This window comes from Oncorhynchus clarkii, chromosome 16 (assembly GCF_045791955.1).
Source record: "Oncorhynchus clarkii lewisi isolate Uvic-CL-2024 chromosome 16, UVic_Ocla_1.0, whole genome shotgun sequence".
Taxonomy (NCBI): domain Eukaryota; kingdom Metazoa; phylum Chordata; class Actinopteri; order Salmoniformes; family Salmonidae; genus Oncorhynchus; species Oncorhynchus clarkii.
The window spans coordinates 51,734,747-51,752,339 of record NC_092162.1 but is presented as its reverse complement, the minus strand read 5'-3'; the positions used below and the strand labels follow the sequence as shown (position 1 = coordinate 51,752,339).

The following is a 17,593-nucleotide window of genomic DNA, read 5'->3' as shown; positions in this document are numbered from 1 at the left end:
ATTCTAGGGCCTTCCTCTGACACCACCCGGTATAGTGGTCCTGGATGGCAGGAAGCTTGGCCCCAGTGATGTACTGCGCTGTACGCACTACCATCTGTAGTGCCATGCGGTCGGAGGCCAAGCGGTTGCCATGCCAGGCAGTGGTGCAACCTGTCAGGATGCTCTCGATGGTGCAGCTGTAGAACTTCATAACAATTTCATGAAAGACATTTGATGAAGGTAGGCTTTATCAAGCCTTTATTTCACCTCATGGATATGCCTCCTTTAATTTATAATACCTTCTGCACACATTGAAGGCTTTACCTTTTTAAAGTAGCCTAACAATACATAATATTACAGCAATAAGTTAGTTACTAATGGATAATTGAATTGCTAATCTATTAACAAGTACTCTTGCCTTAGATACTATAATTACTTTTTCAAAGTAGCACATGCAACCTACATATGGACTGAAGTGGGAAAATAGCTCTGTCCATCAGAACTTTCTTCTACAGTAGTACGCAATGATCTACGTCATCTGCCGAGCTATCCACAACCAATTAGAATCATATTTTACAAACAGGCTCTCTCCCACTCCTCGGAATCGTTCGCTCCCGAAGCTGCCGACAGTCAATAACATTGAAAGCTGATTGAATAATATTAACCGGTTTATGTCCAGTAAGAACGTATCAATGGGAGCCTATAACGAACGGTAGGTATACTCGCGTATCATAAAATAGATAAGTAAAGACCGCATAATGAAATTGTAATAATGAATTGTGGATTTTCAATGTTTTTTAAAACTTTAATATCAGTATTTACAAAGGCTAACGACGGTGTAGTAAGCACTGGATTTTAGTTTCCCCACTGGAGATAAAAGGATACTAGAAGACGTCTGCATAATTGTGTCCTGTCTTCTGCGAGGTATCCCGACAACCATCTATACTTCGTTGATCAATCACCATGGAAGGCGAAGGAAAGGTAATGACAAAGAGCTACCCAGAAACTGGTCAAATTAGCCGAGTAGCCAAAGTATGCTGATGGGCAAAGAGAGTCTTGTTAGCATGTACAGTTTGGTTTGTCTACATGACTTATGGATAGTCTACTAATGTTAACTTTTTTTGCAGAGTATATGGAATAGCCTGGGCAGCACTTGGGCGCATGCCATGAAACGACCCGACACAAAGGATGTTTGTAATATAAACATTTGACAATAACTAATGTGGTTGGGTTAGGGTTCAACGGGATGGTTAAATTTGTTTGTGGGACCAAAGTCTCAAACTTGCATATCAGTCTAGACTGTATCCTTATACTTAAACAATCCATCATAGACTCTGCTTTATTTTGTGAATTACATAAAACGAAATGCTTACAATTCTTTACTTTATTTGAGCTTGACCAAGTGTCAAAACATCTACAGTTGAAGTCGGAAGTTTACAAACACTTAGGTTGGAGTCATTAACTCGTTTTTCAACCACTCCACAAATTTCTTGTTAACAAACTATAGTTTTGGCAAGTCGGTTAGGACATCTACTTTGTGCATGACACAAGTAATTTTTCCAACAATTGTTTACAGACAGATTATTTCACTTATAATTCACTGTATCACAATTAAAGTGGGTCAGAAGTTTACATACACCCAAGTTGACTGTGCCTTTAAAACAGCTTGGAAAATTCCAGAAAATGATGTCATGGCTTTAGAAGCTTCTGATAAGCTAATTGACATCATTTGATGTACCTGTGGATGTATTTCAAGGCCTACCTACAAACTCTCTCTCTTTGCTTGACATCATGGGAAAATCAAAAGAAATCAGCCAAGACAAGAAAACAAATTGTAGACCACAAGTCTGGATCATCCTTGGGAGCAATTTACAAACGCCTGAAGGTACCACGTTCATCTGTACAAACAATAGTACGCAAGTATAAACACCATGGGACCACGCAGCCGTCATACCGCTCTGGAGGAGACGCGTTTTGTCTCCTCGAGATGAATGTATTTTGGTGTGGAAAGTGCAAATCAATCCCAGAACAACAGCAAAGGACCTTGTGAAGATGCTGGAGGAAACCGGTACAAAAGTATCTATATCCACAGTAAAACGAGTCCTGTATCGACAATCTGAAAGGCCGCTCAGCAAGTAAGACGCCACTGCTCCAAAACCGCCATTAAAAAAAGCCAGACTACGGTTTGCAACTGCACATGGGGACAAAGATCGCACTTTTTGGAGAAATGTCCTCTGGTCTGATGAAACAAAAATAGAACTGTTTGGCCATAATGACAATCATTATGTTTGGAGGAAAAAGGGGGAGGCTTGCAAGCCGAAGAACACCTTCCCAACTGTGAAGCATGGGGGTGGCAGCATCATGTTGTGGGGGTGCTTTGCTGCAGGGGGGACTGATGCACTTCACAACATAGATGGCATCATGAGGACGGAAAATGATGTGGATATATTGAAGCAGCATTAAGGCAACAGTCAGGAATTTAAATATTGGTCTCAAATGGGTCTTCCAAATTGACAATGACCCCAAGCATACTTCCAAAGTTGTGGCAAAATGGCTTAAGTCAAAGTCAAGGTATTGGAGTGGCCATCACAAAGCCCTGACCTCAATCCTATAGAACACTTGTGGGCAGAACTGAAAAAGCGTGTGCAGCAAGGAGGCCTACAAACCTGACTCCGTTACACCAGCTCTGTCAGGAGGAATGGGCCAAAATTCACCCAATTTATTGTGGGAAGCTTGTGGAAGGCTACCTGAAACGTTTGACCCAAATTAATTATTATGACATTTCACATTCTTAGGATCAACACTTTATTTTAACTGGCCTAAGACAGGGAATTTTTACTTGGATTAAATGTCAGGGATTGTGAAAAACTGAGTTTAAATGTATTTGGCTAAGGTGTATGTAAACCTCCGACTATATGTGTGCGTGTTGCCGTCCTATGTCAATGGTGCATGCATCTCTTCTGACTGACAACATTTGAAACAAATCATGTTATTTTATTACTTATTGCTCACCCTGAGAAATTATAGGCATAATCCTAGTTAGATAAACGCCTTATATGTTATAATCACCAGATGAATGAATGTCTTTGGGGAACCCTGTCCCGTATGGCAGTAAACACATTGTAATATTCCTACAAATATTAAGCCACTTCATCATCCTTATTCGGTACATTCGGAAAGTATTCAGACCCTTTGACTTTCTCCACCCTTTGTTACGTTACAGCCTTATTCTAAAATGGATTAAAAATGAATAAAAACTCAATCTACAAACAATACCCCATAATGAGAAAGAAAAAGGTTTTTTTTAGACATTTTGCAAATAATTTAATTTCAGACTCTTTACTCAGTACTTTGTTTCAGCACCTTTGGCAAAGATTACAGCCTCGAGTCTTAGGTATGACGCTCCAAACTTGGGACACCTGTTTTTGGGGAGTTTCTCCCGTTTCTTCTCTGCAGAGCCTCTCAAGCTCTGTTAGGTTGGATTGGGAGTGTCGCTGCACAGCTATTTTCAGGTCTCTCCAGAGATGTTCAAGTCTGGGCTCTGGCTGGACCACTCAAGGACATTCAGAGACTTGTCCCGAAGTTGTCCTAAGTTGCCCCGGTCTGAGGTCCTGAGGCCTCTGGAGCAGGTTTTCTTCAAGGATCTCTGTGCTTTTCTCCGTTAATCTTTCCTTCGATCCTGACTAGTCTCCCAGTCCCTGCCGCTGAAAAACATTCCCACAGCATGATGCTGCCACAATGCTTCACCTTAGGGATGGTGCAAGGTTTCCTTATTTTGACTGGGCAGCCAGCTCTAGGAAGAGTATTCTTCCATTTAAGAATGGTGGAGGGCACTGTTCTTGGACCTTCAATGCTGCAGAAATGGTTTTGTACCCTTCCCCAGATCTGTGCCTCGACACAATCCTGTCTCGGAGCTCTACGGACATTTCCTTGACCTCATGGCTTGTTTTTTTGCTCTGATATGCACTTGTGCTCAATTTCGAGTCCCATAGCAAAGGGTCTGATGTTTACCTTTCCAGCAAACCCCCCCCCCCCCCCCCCACACATCAAATGTTATTTGTCACACACATATGGTTAGCAGATGTTAATGCGAATGTAACGAAATGCTTGTGCTTCTAGTTCCGACAATGCAGTAATAACCAACAAGTAATCTAACCTAACAATTCCACAACAACTACCTTATACACACAAGTGTAAAGGGATAAAGAATATGTACATAAAGATGTATGAATGAGTGATGGTACAGAACGGCAAAGGCAAGATGCAGTAGATGGTATCGAGTACAGTATATAGATATGAGATGAGTAATGTAGGATATGTAAACATATTAAGTGGCATTGTTTAAAGTGGCTAGTGATACATTTTTTACATCAATTTTCCATTATTAAAGTGGCTAGAGATTTGAGTCATTATGTTGGCAGCAGCCACTCAATGTTAGTGGTGGCTGTTTAACAGTCTGATGGCCTTGAGATAGAAGCTGTTTTTCAGTCTCTCGGCCCCTGCTTTGATGCACCTGTACTGACCTCTCCTTCTGGATGATAGCGGGATGAACAGGCAGTGGCTAGGGTGGTTGTTGTCCTTGATGATCTTTATGGCCTTCCTGTGACATCGGGTGGTGTAGGTGTCCTGGAGGGCGGGTAGTTTGCCTCCGGTGATGCGTTGTGCAGACCTCACTACCCTCTGGAGAGCCTTACGGTTGTGGGCGGAGCAGTTTCCGTACCAGGTGGTGATACAGCCTGACAGGATGCTCTCGATTGTGCATCTGTAAAAGTTTGTGCTTTTGGGGACACGCCAAATTTCTTCAGCCTCCTGAGGTTGAAGAGGCGCTGCTGCGCCTTCTTCACCACGCTGTCTGTGTGGGTGGACCAATTCAGTTTGTCCGTGATGTGTACGCCGAGGAACTTAACTTTCTACCCTCTCCACTACTGTCCCGTCGATGTGGATAGGGGGCTGCTCCCTCTGCTGTTTCCTGAAGTCCACAATCATCTCCTTTGTTTTGTTGACGTTGAGTGTGAGGTTATTTTCCTGACACCACACTCCGAGGGCCCTCACCTCTTCCCTGTAGGCCGTCTCGCCGTTGTTGGTAATCAAGCCTGCCACTGTAGTGTCGTCCGCAAACTTGATGATTGAGTTGGAGGCGTGCGTGGCCACACAGTCGTGGGTGAACAGGGAGTACAGGAGAGGGCTCAGAACGCACCCTTGTGGGGCCCCAGTGTTGAAGATCAGCGGGGTGGAGATGTTGTTACCTACCCTCACCACCTGGGGGCAGCCCTTCAGGAAGTCCAGTACCCAGTTGCACAGGGTGGGGTCGAGACCCATGGGGTGCTGGGCCATGTTGACTACAATGCTTCCCACAGTTGTGTCATGTTGGCTAGATGTCCTTTGGGTGGTGGACCATTCTTGATACACACAGGAAACTGTTGAGCGTGAAAAACCTGGATTCACTTGGTCAGTCTGTCATGGAAAAAGCAGTTGTTCCTAATGCTTTGTACACTCAGTGTATATTGCTGTTGAACTGGATGGTTAAATTTGTCTGTGGGACCAAAGTCTCAACTGGATCCTGATACCTAAAGCAGAGTCTGATGGTTTGTATATTCTGTGAAATACATAAGGTGAAATGCTTAGACAGAGATTCATGTCGATGTGAGTTTGAGGGAAACTTCTATAGACATTAGTGTGACTGCAACTATTTCACATCTTGGAGGGGGTGTCACTCACTAAGAGCCTACGTACGCACTTAGGTGTGTTTCTTACATAAGTTTAAGTGTTCGCGTGTGGCTTGGCACAGTGTGGCTTGGCACAGTGTGGCCTGTGTAAGCAAGCTGTCCTGTTTGCTTGCCTTGGTTCTGATGTTCATCATTCCTTAAGTGGATTATACTGAATGGACCACCATTCTCAGCCAGTGCTTACCATAGTGTCACAAAGTTGGTGCACCTGCGAAGCTCAAGGATATGACAGGTGTCCAGATCAATTAATACTTTTAATAAAGCGGATACTCTTTGAACAGTTTACAGTCTTCAGATGTATTGTTCCAACATTAGACATTGCTAGAACATTTGTCATCAACTGTTCCTAAGGGGATTACACTGAACGGACCACCTGTGTCAGCCAAGTGTTACTGTAGAGTCACTATCACTTGTAAGTATGTTAACACCGAGTCCAAGTCAGGTCTCCAATTTCTCGTGCACATTTATTAAGTCTTAGTCCCAATTCACCTGTCATCTCATCCAAGTCCAAGACTTCTTAAATAAAAATCAGATTTGGCTAAATATACCCTCTCTCAAAGATAGTAAAAATCAACAACAATTACTTGTAGGCTAATGCTTTAATGCATGTGTTCTGAAGGCAGATGGAGCACTTTAGCTATTCTTTGTTAAACTGAAGAGATGTTTGTTTTTCCTCTGTGCCCACAGGGGTTGACGCTCCAGCTGATGATGGCAGTGGGAACAGCTGTGATTGGCTCGCTGCAGTTTGGCTACAACACAGGGGTCATCAATGCTCCCCAAAAGGTGAGTGAAAAAGAGTTTCAAATGGCACCCTAATCCCTATATGGTGCACTATTTTTGGACAGAGCCATAGAGGCCCTGTATAGAGAATCAAGTTAAAAAATGTTATGCATATTCTATGTTTGTGACCCTTAGAAGCCTGTCTAAATCCATTGAATGCGAAAACAGTATTGTTCCTATTTCTTGATACCTCTGACTAGCTCAGCAGGTTAAGATGTTCCTCAGAGATGCATGGCGCTCATAGATCTCCTACCCAAAGGTGCCGTAATGCATGTTCCGACAGATTGCATCTCATCTCTCCAGCAGGAGCCCTGCCAGGTCAATCGAAGGTGATACATCACATACATGTAGGATCTTTGACTGACGTGGTGAGACTCGCTGGTGAGATGCAGTCCTTCTACTGAATTTAACACTTGGCTAAGTGACAGTCTGGCAGATATACTGGAGAGACTCTGGTACTGTATGTACTTCAAGCCAGCAGCTTAAGAAAGTTCCTCAAGGTTTCTCTGATGCCTGCTCTGTAAATAAGAATTTTCCTGAAATCCCTGTTGGAGGAGTCACAGATTTCCATCTTATTCCAGGAAGCCTTCAACTGGGAAGTTTGGGAAAGGTTTACCATTGTGATCAATTCACTTGTGGTGTGTCCATTACACCTGGCAGAGATAACAATGATTATTGTCAAATTCACAGGATTTAAGGGGAGGCTAGAGGAGTGTAACTGAGTTGTCCAATGAAACGAATGTCTTTTGCATCCCTCTGATTTTTTTAAGTTGACATTGCACCAATAGAGCATTTTAAAAGCCTGTTATACTAAATGAAGTGCCTTTCTATAAATCTCATTCAGCATTTTGACATGTCCTTCCGTGTGACTTCTAGGAACATCTTAACCCACTTAACGAAAAATATTACCATGTCATTGGATTTAAGTTCAAAGTTGGGTGAAAAAAAAAGATTAAATTAACTATTTTGGTTGAAACATGCTCCAATGTTTTGTCACGATCATTTGGACAAATCACGATGTTCGCATTGTTCCAATTTCGGAAGAGAAGGGGACATTTGACACATACTTGCAAAGAGAGGGGGGTGGAGCGACCACCCTACTCCTGCTCCTCGTTCTAGTATCTTTTATAACACATCTGCCCCTAGAATTTAAACAAGCATCTGACTCAATTATGCAAGATTTTAGTTCTGGGTAATACCTATAATTTCACTGTATGGTTGGTAATTTACTATAAAGTGAATTGTGACTGTGTGTATGTATGATCATTATATTATTTCACGTCTCCATCAACCTTCAATGATGACTATAGTTTATGTATATTCTTCATGTGTTATGTTGTATTGTACCGTAGATCATCGAAGGCTTCCTGAATGACACGTGGAACAGCAGGTACTCTGAGCCCATCCCTACTACTTCCCTGACCACCCTGTGGTCCATATCCGTGGCCATCTTCTCTGTCGGGGGCATTTTCGGCTCCTTCTCCGTGGGCCTCTTTGTCAACCGCCTGGGCAGGTAAAACTGCAGTGATTTTTTTTATTTATTTTTATAATATGTTTATTATTTTACAATAAAAAATCTAATAAAGACAGCAATACTAACAATGACATTCATTGTACTGTTGAATGGGATGGCCAATTTAGAGGACAAAACTTAACTCACACATACACAAAATAAAACAAAATCCTATTAGGTGGTACATGTATAAGAAGACAGCATATAGTCATTACAAGCAGTGTAGTTAAGCCAAAAATAAATATTGAGTGGAGTACAGCACAGAGTAGCAGCAGATCGTCAACCCAGTTATGAAGCGGGACTAGACCATTTATCCAGTATCGGCTGCCATATTTTGTAAAACATTGGACTTCTATTGGAGGTATTGTATCGAATCTTTTCCATATGTATTACATTCCCTAAATCCCGTAACCACATTTCAAAGGTAGGTACAGTCTCCAATTTCCAAAATTGCAATATGAGCCTTTTGGCTAATAGAGTACAAAGAGAGACAGCTTTCCCTTCGTGATTATTCCCATCAACTGTGCCAAACAGAGCGGTCAATGGGTCTGGGGCTAGAACTCTATCAAAGGCTCTAGATAAGTAATCAAAAATGAGAGCCCAGTAAACATGTAACTTGGGACAGAATAAGTGGGTCAACGTCCCCTCGTCCTGCTTGCACCTCTCACACAGTGGTGAGGTGTCCGGGAATATTTTATGCAGTTTCACTTTTGAGTAATGTAACCTGTGTATCACCTTAAACTGTACAAGGTTGTGTCTGGCATTCACTGAACTGTGGTTTATATTCCTGAGAGCTTCTACCCAGTCCTCATCTGAGATTTCTGACCCAAGTTCTTGTTCCCAAGCCCTTTTAATGGTGTCTGTGGATACCTCTATGTGGGCCTGTAGCACATCATACAGTCTAGAGACCGACCCTTTTGAATGGGGTTTGACAAGGATCAAGCTATCTAATGTAGGACTATTTGGCTTCATGCCATACTGTGGGATATGTGTCCTTACGAAATTCCTGATTTGGAGGTATCTGAAAAAATGTGTTGGCATGTTGAACTTTCCCTGTAATTGTTGAAATGAAGCTAACTGACCATCTATGTATGGATTACCAATTGTTGTGAGCCCCTTCTCCCTCTACTGTGAAAACACCACATCATCCAATGCGGGGTGGAAAGCATGATTCAGGCAAATCGGGCTGTCAATGTATACAGTGGGTATGTTAAGAAAATACCTAATCTGTTTCCAGATCCTAAGCGTATGACAAATGACTGGGTTGGAGTCATAAGTGGATTTTTTTTCACATATGATGGGCTATTAACAAGTGCAGGGAGTGAGGAACGTTGACAGGAGGCCTGCTCAATCAAAAGCCATGCAGGCATATCCTTCTGTCTCATCGCAGGTGAACTTTCCCTCCAGAAAGACACAATGTTCAGATTAGCAGCCCAATAATACAGTATAAAGTGAGGAAGGCCAAAGCCCCCCTCTATCTTGTACTTGCATAAATGCTTCTTTGAAATTCTGGCTGCCTTGTTATCCCATAAAAATGGAGTTACTATTGAATCCAGTTTCTTAAAATAGCTTTGTGGTATGAAATTGGGTAGACATTGGAAGAGGTAAAGAAACCTGGGTAGGACAACCATTTTAATAGCGTTTATACGACCAACCAAGGAGATAGGCAGAGTTTTCCAAAAATCTATATTTTGTTTAAGCTGATATATTTTCATGTCCCAATTCGCTTTCAATAGCTGATCAAGGTCTCTTGTCACTACAATGCCAAGGCTTGTGAACTTGTCCATCACTGTTCTAAACGGGGTAGATTGCAGAAATTGCATATCCACAGGCCGTGATATCGGCATCAACTCACTTTTTTGCCAGTTTATCTTGTAGCCAGAGAAGGGGCCAAATGTGTTTATCAAGTTAAGTAAGGGTGGAATAGAAGTTTTAGGCTTGGACAAAAACAAAAGAACATCGTCTGCATATAGGGTAATTTTGTGCTGTGTGCCCTTTATTTTAACAGAAGCTATATCGGCACATGCCCGAATGCGAGTAGCAAGGGGTTCCATGGCTATAGCGAAGAGAGCAGGCGAAATATAGCACCCCTGTCGGCACCCCTTGAACAAGCGGAATGACTGCGACATTTCTTGATTGGTTACCACGGACGCCATTGGGTGTGCATAAATAATTCTTATCCAATGAATAAATTCCTTTCCAAACCCGAAGTGCTCCAGAACCGACATCATATACTTCCACTCAATCCGATCAAACGCCTTCTCTGCATCAAGAGCTATTACCACTGCCTCAACCTTCTCTGCATCAAGAGCTATTACCACTGCCTCAACCTTCTCTGCATCAAGAGCTATTACCACTGCCTCAACCTTATGATCATGATACATTAAGTTGAAAAGGCGTCTCAAATTGTAGTATATATGTCGGCCCGGGATAAAAACCTGTCTGGTCAGGGTGTATGATGTCGGAAATATATGTTTTCAATCGGTTTGCCAATATCTTTGTCAACACCTTGTTTTCTATGGGGAGTAACGACACGGGGCGATAAGACGACATCTCCATGGAATCTCTATCTTTTTTCAAGATCAGTGCTGTTGTAGCCTCATACAGTGTTTGCGGGAGTTCTGCATTTTCTTTGGAGTGTTTAAACATTCGCAACATAAGTGGAGATAGACTGGCGCAGTACTTCTTATAGAATTATATTACATATCCATCGGGCCCAGGGGCCTTGCTGTTTGGAAATTGTGCTATCGCTGTGTTAATTTCCTCCAAAGTTATCCCTGCATCAAGTGCAGCAGCTGCCCCCCTGTCTAGTTTAGGAAGTTCACATTCAGCGAGAAAGCGTTCCATAGTTTGTGGATCAGTAGCATCGCATTTTGATTGGTATAGCTCTGAGTAAAACTGCGCAAAGCATTTATTAATATCCTGCGGATCTGTTACTATTTTACCCTTGCCTTTTATTTTGTGAATAGCTCTAGATGCCTGTACATGCCTTAGCTGTCTTGCTAATCATTTGTGGTTTGTCACCCAGTTCAAAATAACTTTGTTGCGTTCTAGCAAGTAAAGAGCCCACACGTTTCGAAAGGATGGTATTGTATTCATATTTTAACTTTGATCTTCTCAAGGACTGTATACGAGGAATTCGTCCTAAAAACGTTCTCCTGTTCCCCTACCTCTCTTTTCAATTTCTCTCAGCCTAGTATTGGCGCGTTTCTTCCTCTCTGATGTATAAGAAAAACTGCAGTGTTAATGTATTTTAGGCTGGTATTCATATTAAAAGGCGATTTTTAGCATGTAAATCTTGGTGGGGCAAACTCAACAACAACAAAAAATGTGATGCATGCCAACAAAGCCCACTACACAACACTAAACAATACATGCATTACTGTCAAGGGTGTGTACGGGAGGCGAAGTCAGGTGCAGGACAGCAGAGTGTAGTGAACAGGTGCACTTTAATTCCGTTCCACAAAATACAGCACATAAAAACAATAACGTGCCAAAAACACGGAACATGGCAAAAGTAAAGCGCCCGACAATAATCCACATCACAAACAATTACACACAAAGACATGAGGACTAAATACATGCAGTAATTATGGAATGAACACCAGGTGTGTAATGGAACGAGACAAAACCAATGGAACGGCGATGGCTAGAATGCCGGTGACGTCGATCGCCGAACGCCGCCCGAACAAGGAGAGGAGCCGACTTCGGTGGACGTCGTGACAATTGCACAATAACAATAACAAACGGTGCCCACAAACTTTTAGGGCCATAAAGCTGTCCCAACACCTTACCACTGCTACACCTGGCTATCGGCAGAGCCTTGTCTGGCAGCAAAACAGTTCATTCAGCCTCATTTACTGCCTTTTAAAAAAACATAGCTGACATGTCTGCCGTGCTTAAAGAAATGTGGTTTCTACTGACAATTGAGACGTATAAACTGGCATAAGGCGATGACGAGCGGATAAGAGGCAATCCATCATTTCGATTAAGACATTAATGAGGGAGCTAGGACGGACGTAGTCAATATAACTATTTGTTCAGCATTTTGAAATGTACAGCAACAGAATTCAGAACATGGGCCATTCTAACAGTGTTGTCCCTGTACAAGTCAGAACCGTAGGATAAATGAGGCATTTAATATTCGATGATGACATTTCTCTAAAACAGGCTATAGGCTACATGTGCACCATCAAGTCAGAACAGTAGGCTGTTATGAGGGAGGAAATTGATAAAATTATTAGGGTGAGGCACATGGGCTAACAGCTTACTACACAACATACATTTAGTATTACTTTATTGGCTACAGTATACATATGTCCCTGGCATATTACATCATTCATGCAGCAGCATACAACACATTTTTGGACTCACTTTGTTGTGCTGTGCTCAGTTGAACAGGAAGGTGGCGCGGCAGTCCTTCTTGTGGGCTCTAGAAAAGCGGTCCAAAATTCCGAGTTGGTTAACCGTTATTTTAGGTATTTTCCCAGTCGGAGCTGGTTCCCAGTTGTATTGAACTGAAGTCTGAGATTTCCCGTTTCTGAGTTTCCAGTTGATTTGAATGCGACAGAACTGATGCTGGATTGACAGCATGGCAAACGTTTTCAAACTTTTCTGGCCCATGGCGTTACTCCTTTATTTGTGATATCCAATTGGTAGTTACAATCTTCTCTCATCGCTGCAACTCCCCTACCGACTTGGCGAAGGTCAAGAGCCAAGCCGCATTGCTTCTTGACACACTGCTTGCTTAACCCGGAAGCCAGCCACACCAATGTGTCGGAGGAAACAATTGACCTGACAACCGAGGTCAGCTTGCAGTAGCTCGGCACGTCACAAGGAGTCGCTAGAGCGCGATGAGACAGACATCCCGGCCTGCAAAACCCTCCCCTAACCCGGATGACACTGGACCAATGGTCACTGCCGGCCGTGACACAGCCTGGGATCGAACCCCGGGCTGCAGTGGCGCCTTAGCACTTATTCTTGAATTTGCGATTTCCAACTTGTGTAATGTTTATTGTCCAATGGCCGATGAGCACCTATACGCTTTATCTATAATTTCTCTTCATATGACAAGGATTGAAAAAGATTTGCCAGTAGATTGTCGACTTGATTCATGATGATGAATGCTAGCCAAGATTTTTAAAGTATGATGTTGACATGATCAGTCCAATCAAGGCTACTGTAGATATAACGTGATTTGATATCATTTTAACTGTGGCCAACCATCTTGAGCCTTCTTGGATTGGCACTTCTAATGTAAGTCTATGGCAGCACCCAGGAGGCTTGTATTTTCTAGCTCTACCCATAGATTTTGCGGTGACGTTGTGTCCTCATGAGTGACAGAACATTGAGCCAATCACGGCGCAACTAGAGAACTGTCTCACCACCACAAAAAGCACTGAGCTAGGCTGAATCACCTGCAAAAAATGTTTGTATGCGTCTTTATTAACTCAATTATTATAATTTGTTTTACATTGTTTGCAAACTGATATGTGACACGTATTAATGGCAAAATAATATGCTAAACAGGCAACAAAAAATATATATAAACAGGCAACAAAAACAGGCAACAAAAAACAAAAACGGGCAACAAAAAATATATATATATATATATATGGATATATATATATATTAGCTAAACAGGTGGGGTTCCCACCTGCCATGAATGACGCGTCGCCGCTGGTGGTAATCATGGGTCATTTCGGTTTGTTGTGCTGTCCTGTGCACCTCAACAACAGTATAGCGTTGTTGTGCCTTTAGGAAGTGAAGACGACCTCTGTGAATGATTTGCAGGAGAAACTCGATGCTTATTGCCAACGTGCTGGCGTTCATCTCCGCCGGGTTCATGGGCTTCTCCAAGCTAGCGGCGTCGTGGGAGATGCTGATTATCGGGCGCTTCATTGTGGGGCTCTACTCCGGCCTGTCCACTGGCTTCGTGCCCATGTACGTGGGAGAGATTGCTCCCACCTCGCTCCGCGGGGCGCTGGGCACTCTGCACCAGCTGGGCATCGTCCTTGGCATCCTCATGGCACAGGTAGGCACTGTCCGTCGGGTGACTTTTTTTTTAAAGCTAGTGATACAGCACAATCATCTGGACAAATGTCCACCAACATACGGTACTCAAGTAACCTCACAACCTTACCACAGTGTATTTCCATGGTAGTTTATCTTTCATTGACAGCATAATTAGTGTAGTTAAATATTGTTTCTTACAGGTGTTTGGGATCGAGTCGATCATGGGGAACTCCACTCTGTGGCCCTTCCTACTGGGCTTCACATTCATCCCAGCCATGCTGCAGTGTATCCTGTTACCCTTCTGCCCCGAGAGCCCCCGCTTCCTCCTAATCAACCGCAACGAGGAGCTCAAGGCCAGAGAAGGTAAGCCTCTGACCAGCTACTCCTACACCCCTCAAACTCAACTCTGGACCTCAAAGCCAGTTCCACTGCATTTTGTCATTGTTCCCCTTTTATTCAGGGACTGATTTAGACCTGGGACACAAGGTGTGTGTAATTAATTATCAGGTAAAACAGAAAAGCAGCAGGCTCCAGACCTCGTAGGGTAACAGTTGAGTACCCCTGTCCCACACCCCTATTCCCACGAAAAGCAGGAGAGCTCTTGGGTGCGCTGGCTTTTGTTGCAGCCCTGCTCTAACACACCATTGAACTTATCAAGGTCCTGACCAGAAGCTTATTAATAGAATCTGGTGTGTTAGATTAAGACTGTAACAAAGGGCTTCACCTCGAGTAGCTCTCCAGGAGGGAATGGAGCTGAGTTGTCTTTTTCCCTGCAGTGCTGGAGAAGCTGCGAGGCACTAAGGAGGTGGGCGCCGACATGCAGGAGATGAAGGAGGAGGCCAGGCAGATGATGAAGGAGAAGAAGGTGACCATCCTGGAGCTGTTCCGCTCGCCGCTCTATCGCCAGCCCATCTTCATCGCCGTCATGCTCCAGCTCTCCCAGCAGTTGTCTGGCATCAACGCTGTGAGTGTGGGACACTCTGGGAGACACACACTGACTTTCAAATACACACATGCTAACTCGGGCACACACACACACTTCAAACTATATGGTTCAATCAATTATGACATTTTTGTGCAGGTTTTCTACTACTCCACCAGGATCTTTGAGAAGGCGGGAGTCTCTCAGCCAGTCTATGCTACGATTGGTGCCGGAGTGGTCAATACAGCCTTCACTGTTGTGTCTGTAAGTCTGAAACACTGTACAACATCCATAAACAGGAGCCCAGTCCCAGTGATCATATGATCATCTCAACAATGAGTATTACGATTTTTGGGTGGGAATGGAATTTATCAAATATGATTATTGTTTCCATTATGATATATTATGACATAAATTAATCCACTTCCCAACCCCCACAAACACCACCATTCTTCTCTTCTTCCTCTCTCTCTTTATTTAGCTATTCGTCGTGGAGCGTGCTGGGCGAAGATCCCTTCACCTCACTGGGTTGCTGGGGATGGCATTCTCAGCTGTCCTGATGACAATCGCTATGGCACTACTGGTATGTATAATGGCACAATAAACATTTTTAAAAAATCACTGGATTTGCGTATATCATGTTTTATGTAGACGACTACCTCAGCCAGCCTCCTCCACTGATGTTCCCCTGTGTTTTTCCTCAGGACCAGCTGCCATGGATGTCCTACGTCAGCATCGTAGCCATCTTTAGCTTTGTGGCCTTCTTTGAGATCGGCCCGGGCCCCATCCCCTGGTTCATCGTGGCTGAGCTCTTCAGCCAAGGTCCTCGGCCCTCTGCCTTTGCCGTTGCTGGATTCTCCAACTGGTCGGCTAACTTCATAGTGGGCATGACCTTCCAATACGTTGAGGTAAGGAGACAGAAAAAAACCTCAGATTTTTGGGTTATTGCCTTGATGGCTCTATTACATATGTACCGGTATATCAATTATTACAAACCGTGTAGTTTGTGTCCTGGGTGCTGATTGGTTGAAACAGCATATCAGCCGTGTATATCCAACAATATACTACAGTTATGAGACAAAAATAGTTGTTTCCTATTCTATTTATGTTGGTAACCAGTTTAAAATAGCAATAATGCACCTTGGTTTGTGGTATGACATAGCGTCGTGCCTAAGAACAGCTCTTAGCCGTGGTATATTAGCCATATACCACACCCCCTTGTGCCTTATTGCTTAAATATACCACACCCCCTCTGGCCTTTTTACTTAAATATACACAGAGTAAACAAAAGATTAAGAACACCTGCTTTTCCATGACATAGACTGACCAGGCGAATCCAGGTAAAAGCTATGATCCTTTATTGATGTTACTTGTTAAATCCCCTTCAATTAGTGTAGATGAAGGGGAGACAGGTTAAATATGGATTTTTAAGCCTTGAGACAATTGTGACATTGATTGCGTATGTGTGCCATTCAGAGGGTGAATGGGCAAGACAAATGTAAGTGCCTTTGAACGGGGTATGGTAGGAGGTAGTAGGTGCCAATCACATCTGTCTGTGTCAAGAACTGCAACGCTTCTGGATTTTTCACGATCAACAGTTTCCTGTGTGTATCAAGAATGGTCCACCACCTAAAAGACATTCAGTCAACTTGACACAACTGTGGGAAACATTGGAGTCAACATGAGCCAGCATCGCTGTGGAAGGCTTTCAACACTTTTTAGAGTCCATGTCCCGTCGAATTGAGGCTGTTCTGAGGGCTAAAGGGGGTGGGGGTGCAACTCAATATTAGGAAGGGATTCCTAATGTTTGGTTTACTCAATGTACAATGATAGTACAGTATATATTATATAACTGTAGTTTATAATAGCCCTGATGACTTCCATTTTCAATTTCAAATTGAAGTTGAAGTCCAATTTATGAATGGAAAAATGTGAAAATAATGTTAGTTTCTGTCTTTTCTGTAGCAACTGTGTGGCCCCTACGTCTTCATCATCTTCACTGTGCTACTGCTGGGCTTCTTCATCTTCACTTATTTCAAGGTGCCCGAAACCAAGGGACGGTCGTTTGACGAGATCTCAGCCGGCTTCCGCCATGAGGCCGGACAGTCAGGGGAAAAGTATGCTCCTGATGAGATGAACAGCCTTGGGGGAGCCGACTCTCAACTTTAAGATCTCCGACAACACCCCCAACCTCCTTCAATACTACTGATAGACTGGGTGGGCAACATACGCCTGGGCATTTCTAGTTTAGGGACGAGTGCCACTCCTATAGGCCTTCAGAGTCCCACCTCCTGCTCTCTGTGGTAAACTGATGACTGCAGTATGCATGGGGTTCCAGGAGGGCGCGATGAGAGACTGCAAATTCACAATAGAGATGTGTAGAGATCGCAATGTTGTATGTTTCATTATGGTGTCTGTGGCAGCATGGGCAGCACCATTGAGGCCAACTCCATTTTAAAGTAGTACATTTTCTTCTTTTGATGTTTAAAAAAAGTGTAATGCTATTGTGATTTACCACCACCTGCAGTGCTGTAGTCTTGAAACAAATCTGGGGTGTCATTCATTTATTATGTCAACTAGATGGCTGTGATATAGCTTAAAAGCCCGTTACAAACTAGGCAAAACAATTTGAAGACAATGCTCTGATCATTGAGAGAA

At 43.2% G+C, this 17,593-nt stretch overlaps 1 protein-coding gene across 1 annotated transcript; it reads left to right on the top strand.

The window, feature by feature from the left end:
* The first annotated feature begins 671 nt into the window (after positions 1-671).
* On the top strand, positions 672-17,219 carry LOC139368691 (solute carrier family 2, facilitated glucose transporter member 1-like). The gene is made up of 11 exons (XM_071107890.1): positions 672-691; positions 822-960; positions 6,393-6,488; positions 7,838-7,998; positions 13,792-14,032; positions 14,214-14,376; positions 14,790-14,977; positions 15,095-15,199; positions 15,417-15,518; positions 15,640-15,843; positions 16,901-17,219. Exons 2-11 carry the CDS (start codon positions 943-945, stop codon positions 17,102-17,104), a joined length of 1,482 nt encoding a protein of 493 aa, XP_070963991.1. The 5' UTR covers positions 672-691; positions 822-942; the 3' UTR covers positions 17,105-17,219.
* The last annotated feature ends 374 nt before the right edge of the window (positions 17,220-17,593 follow it).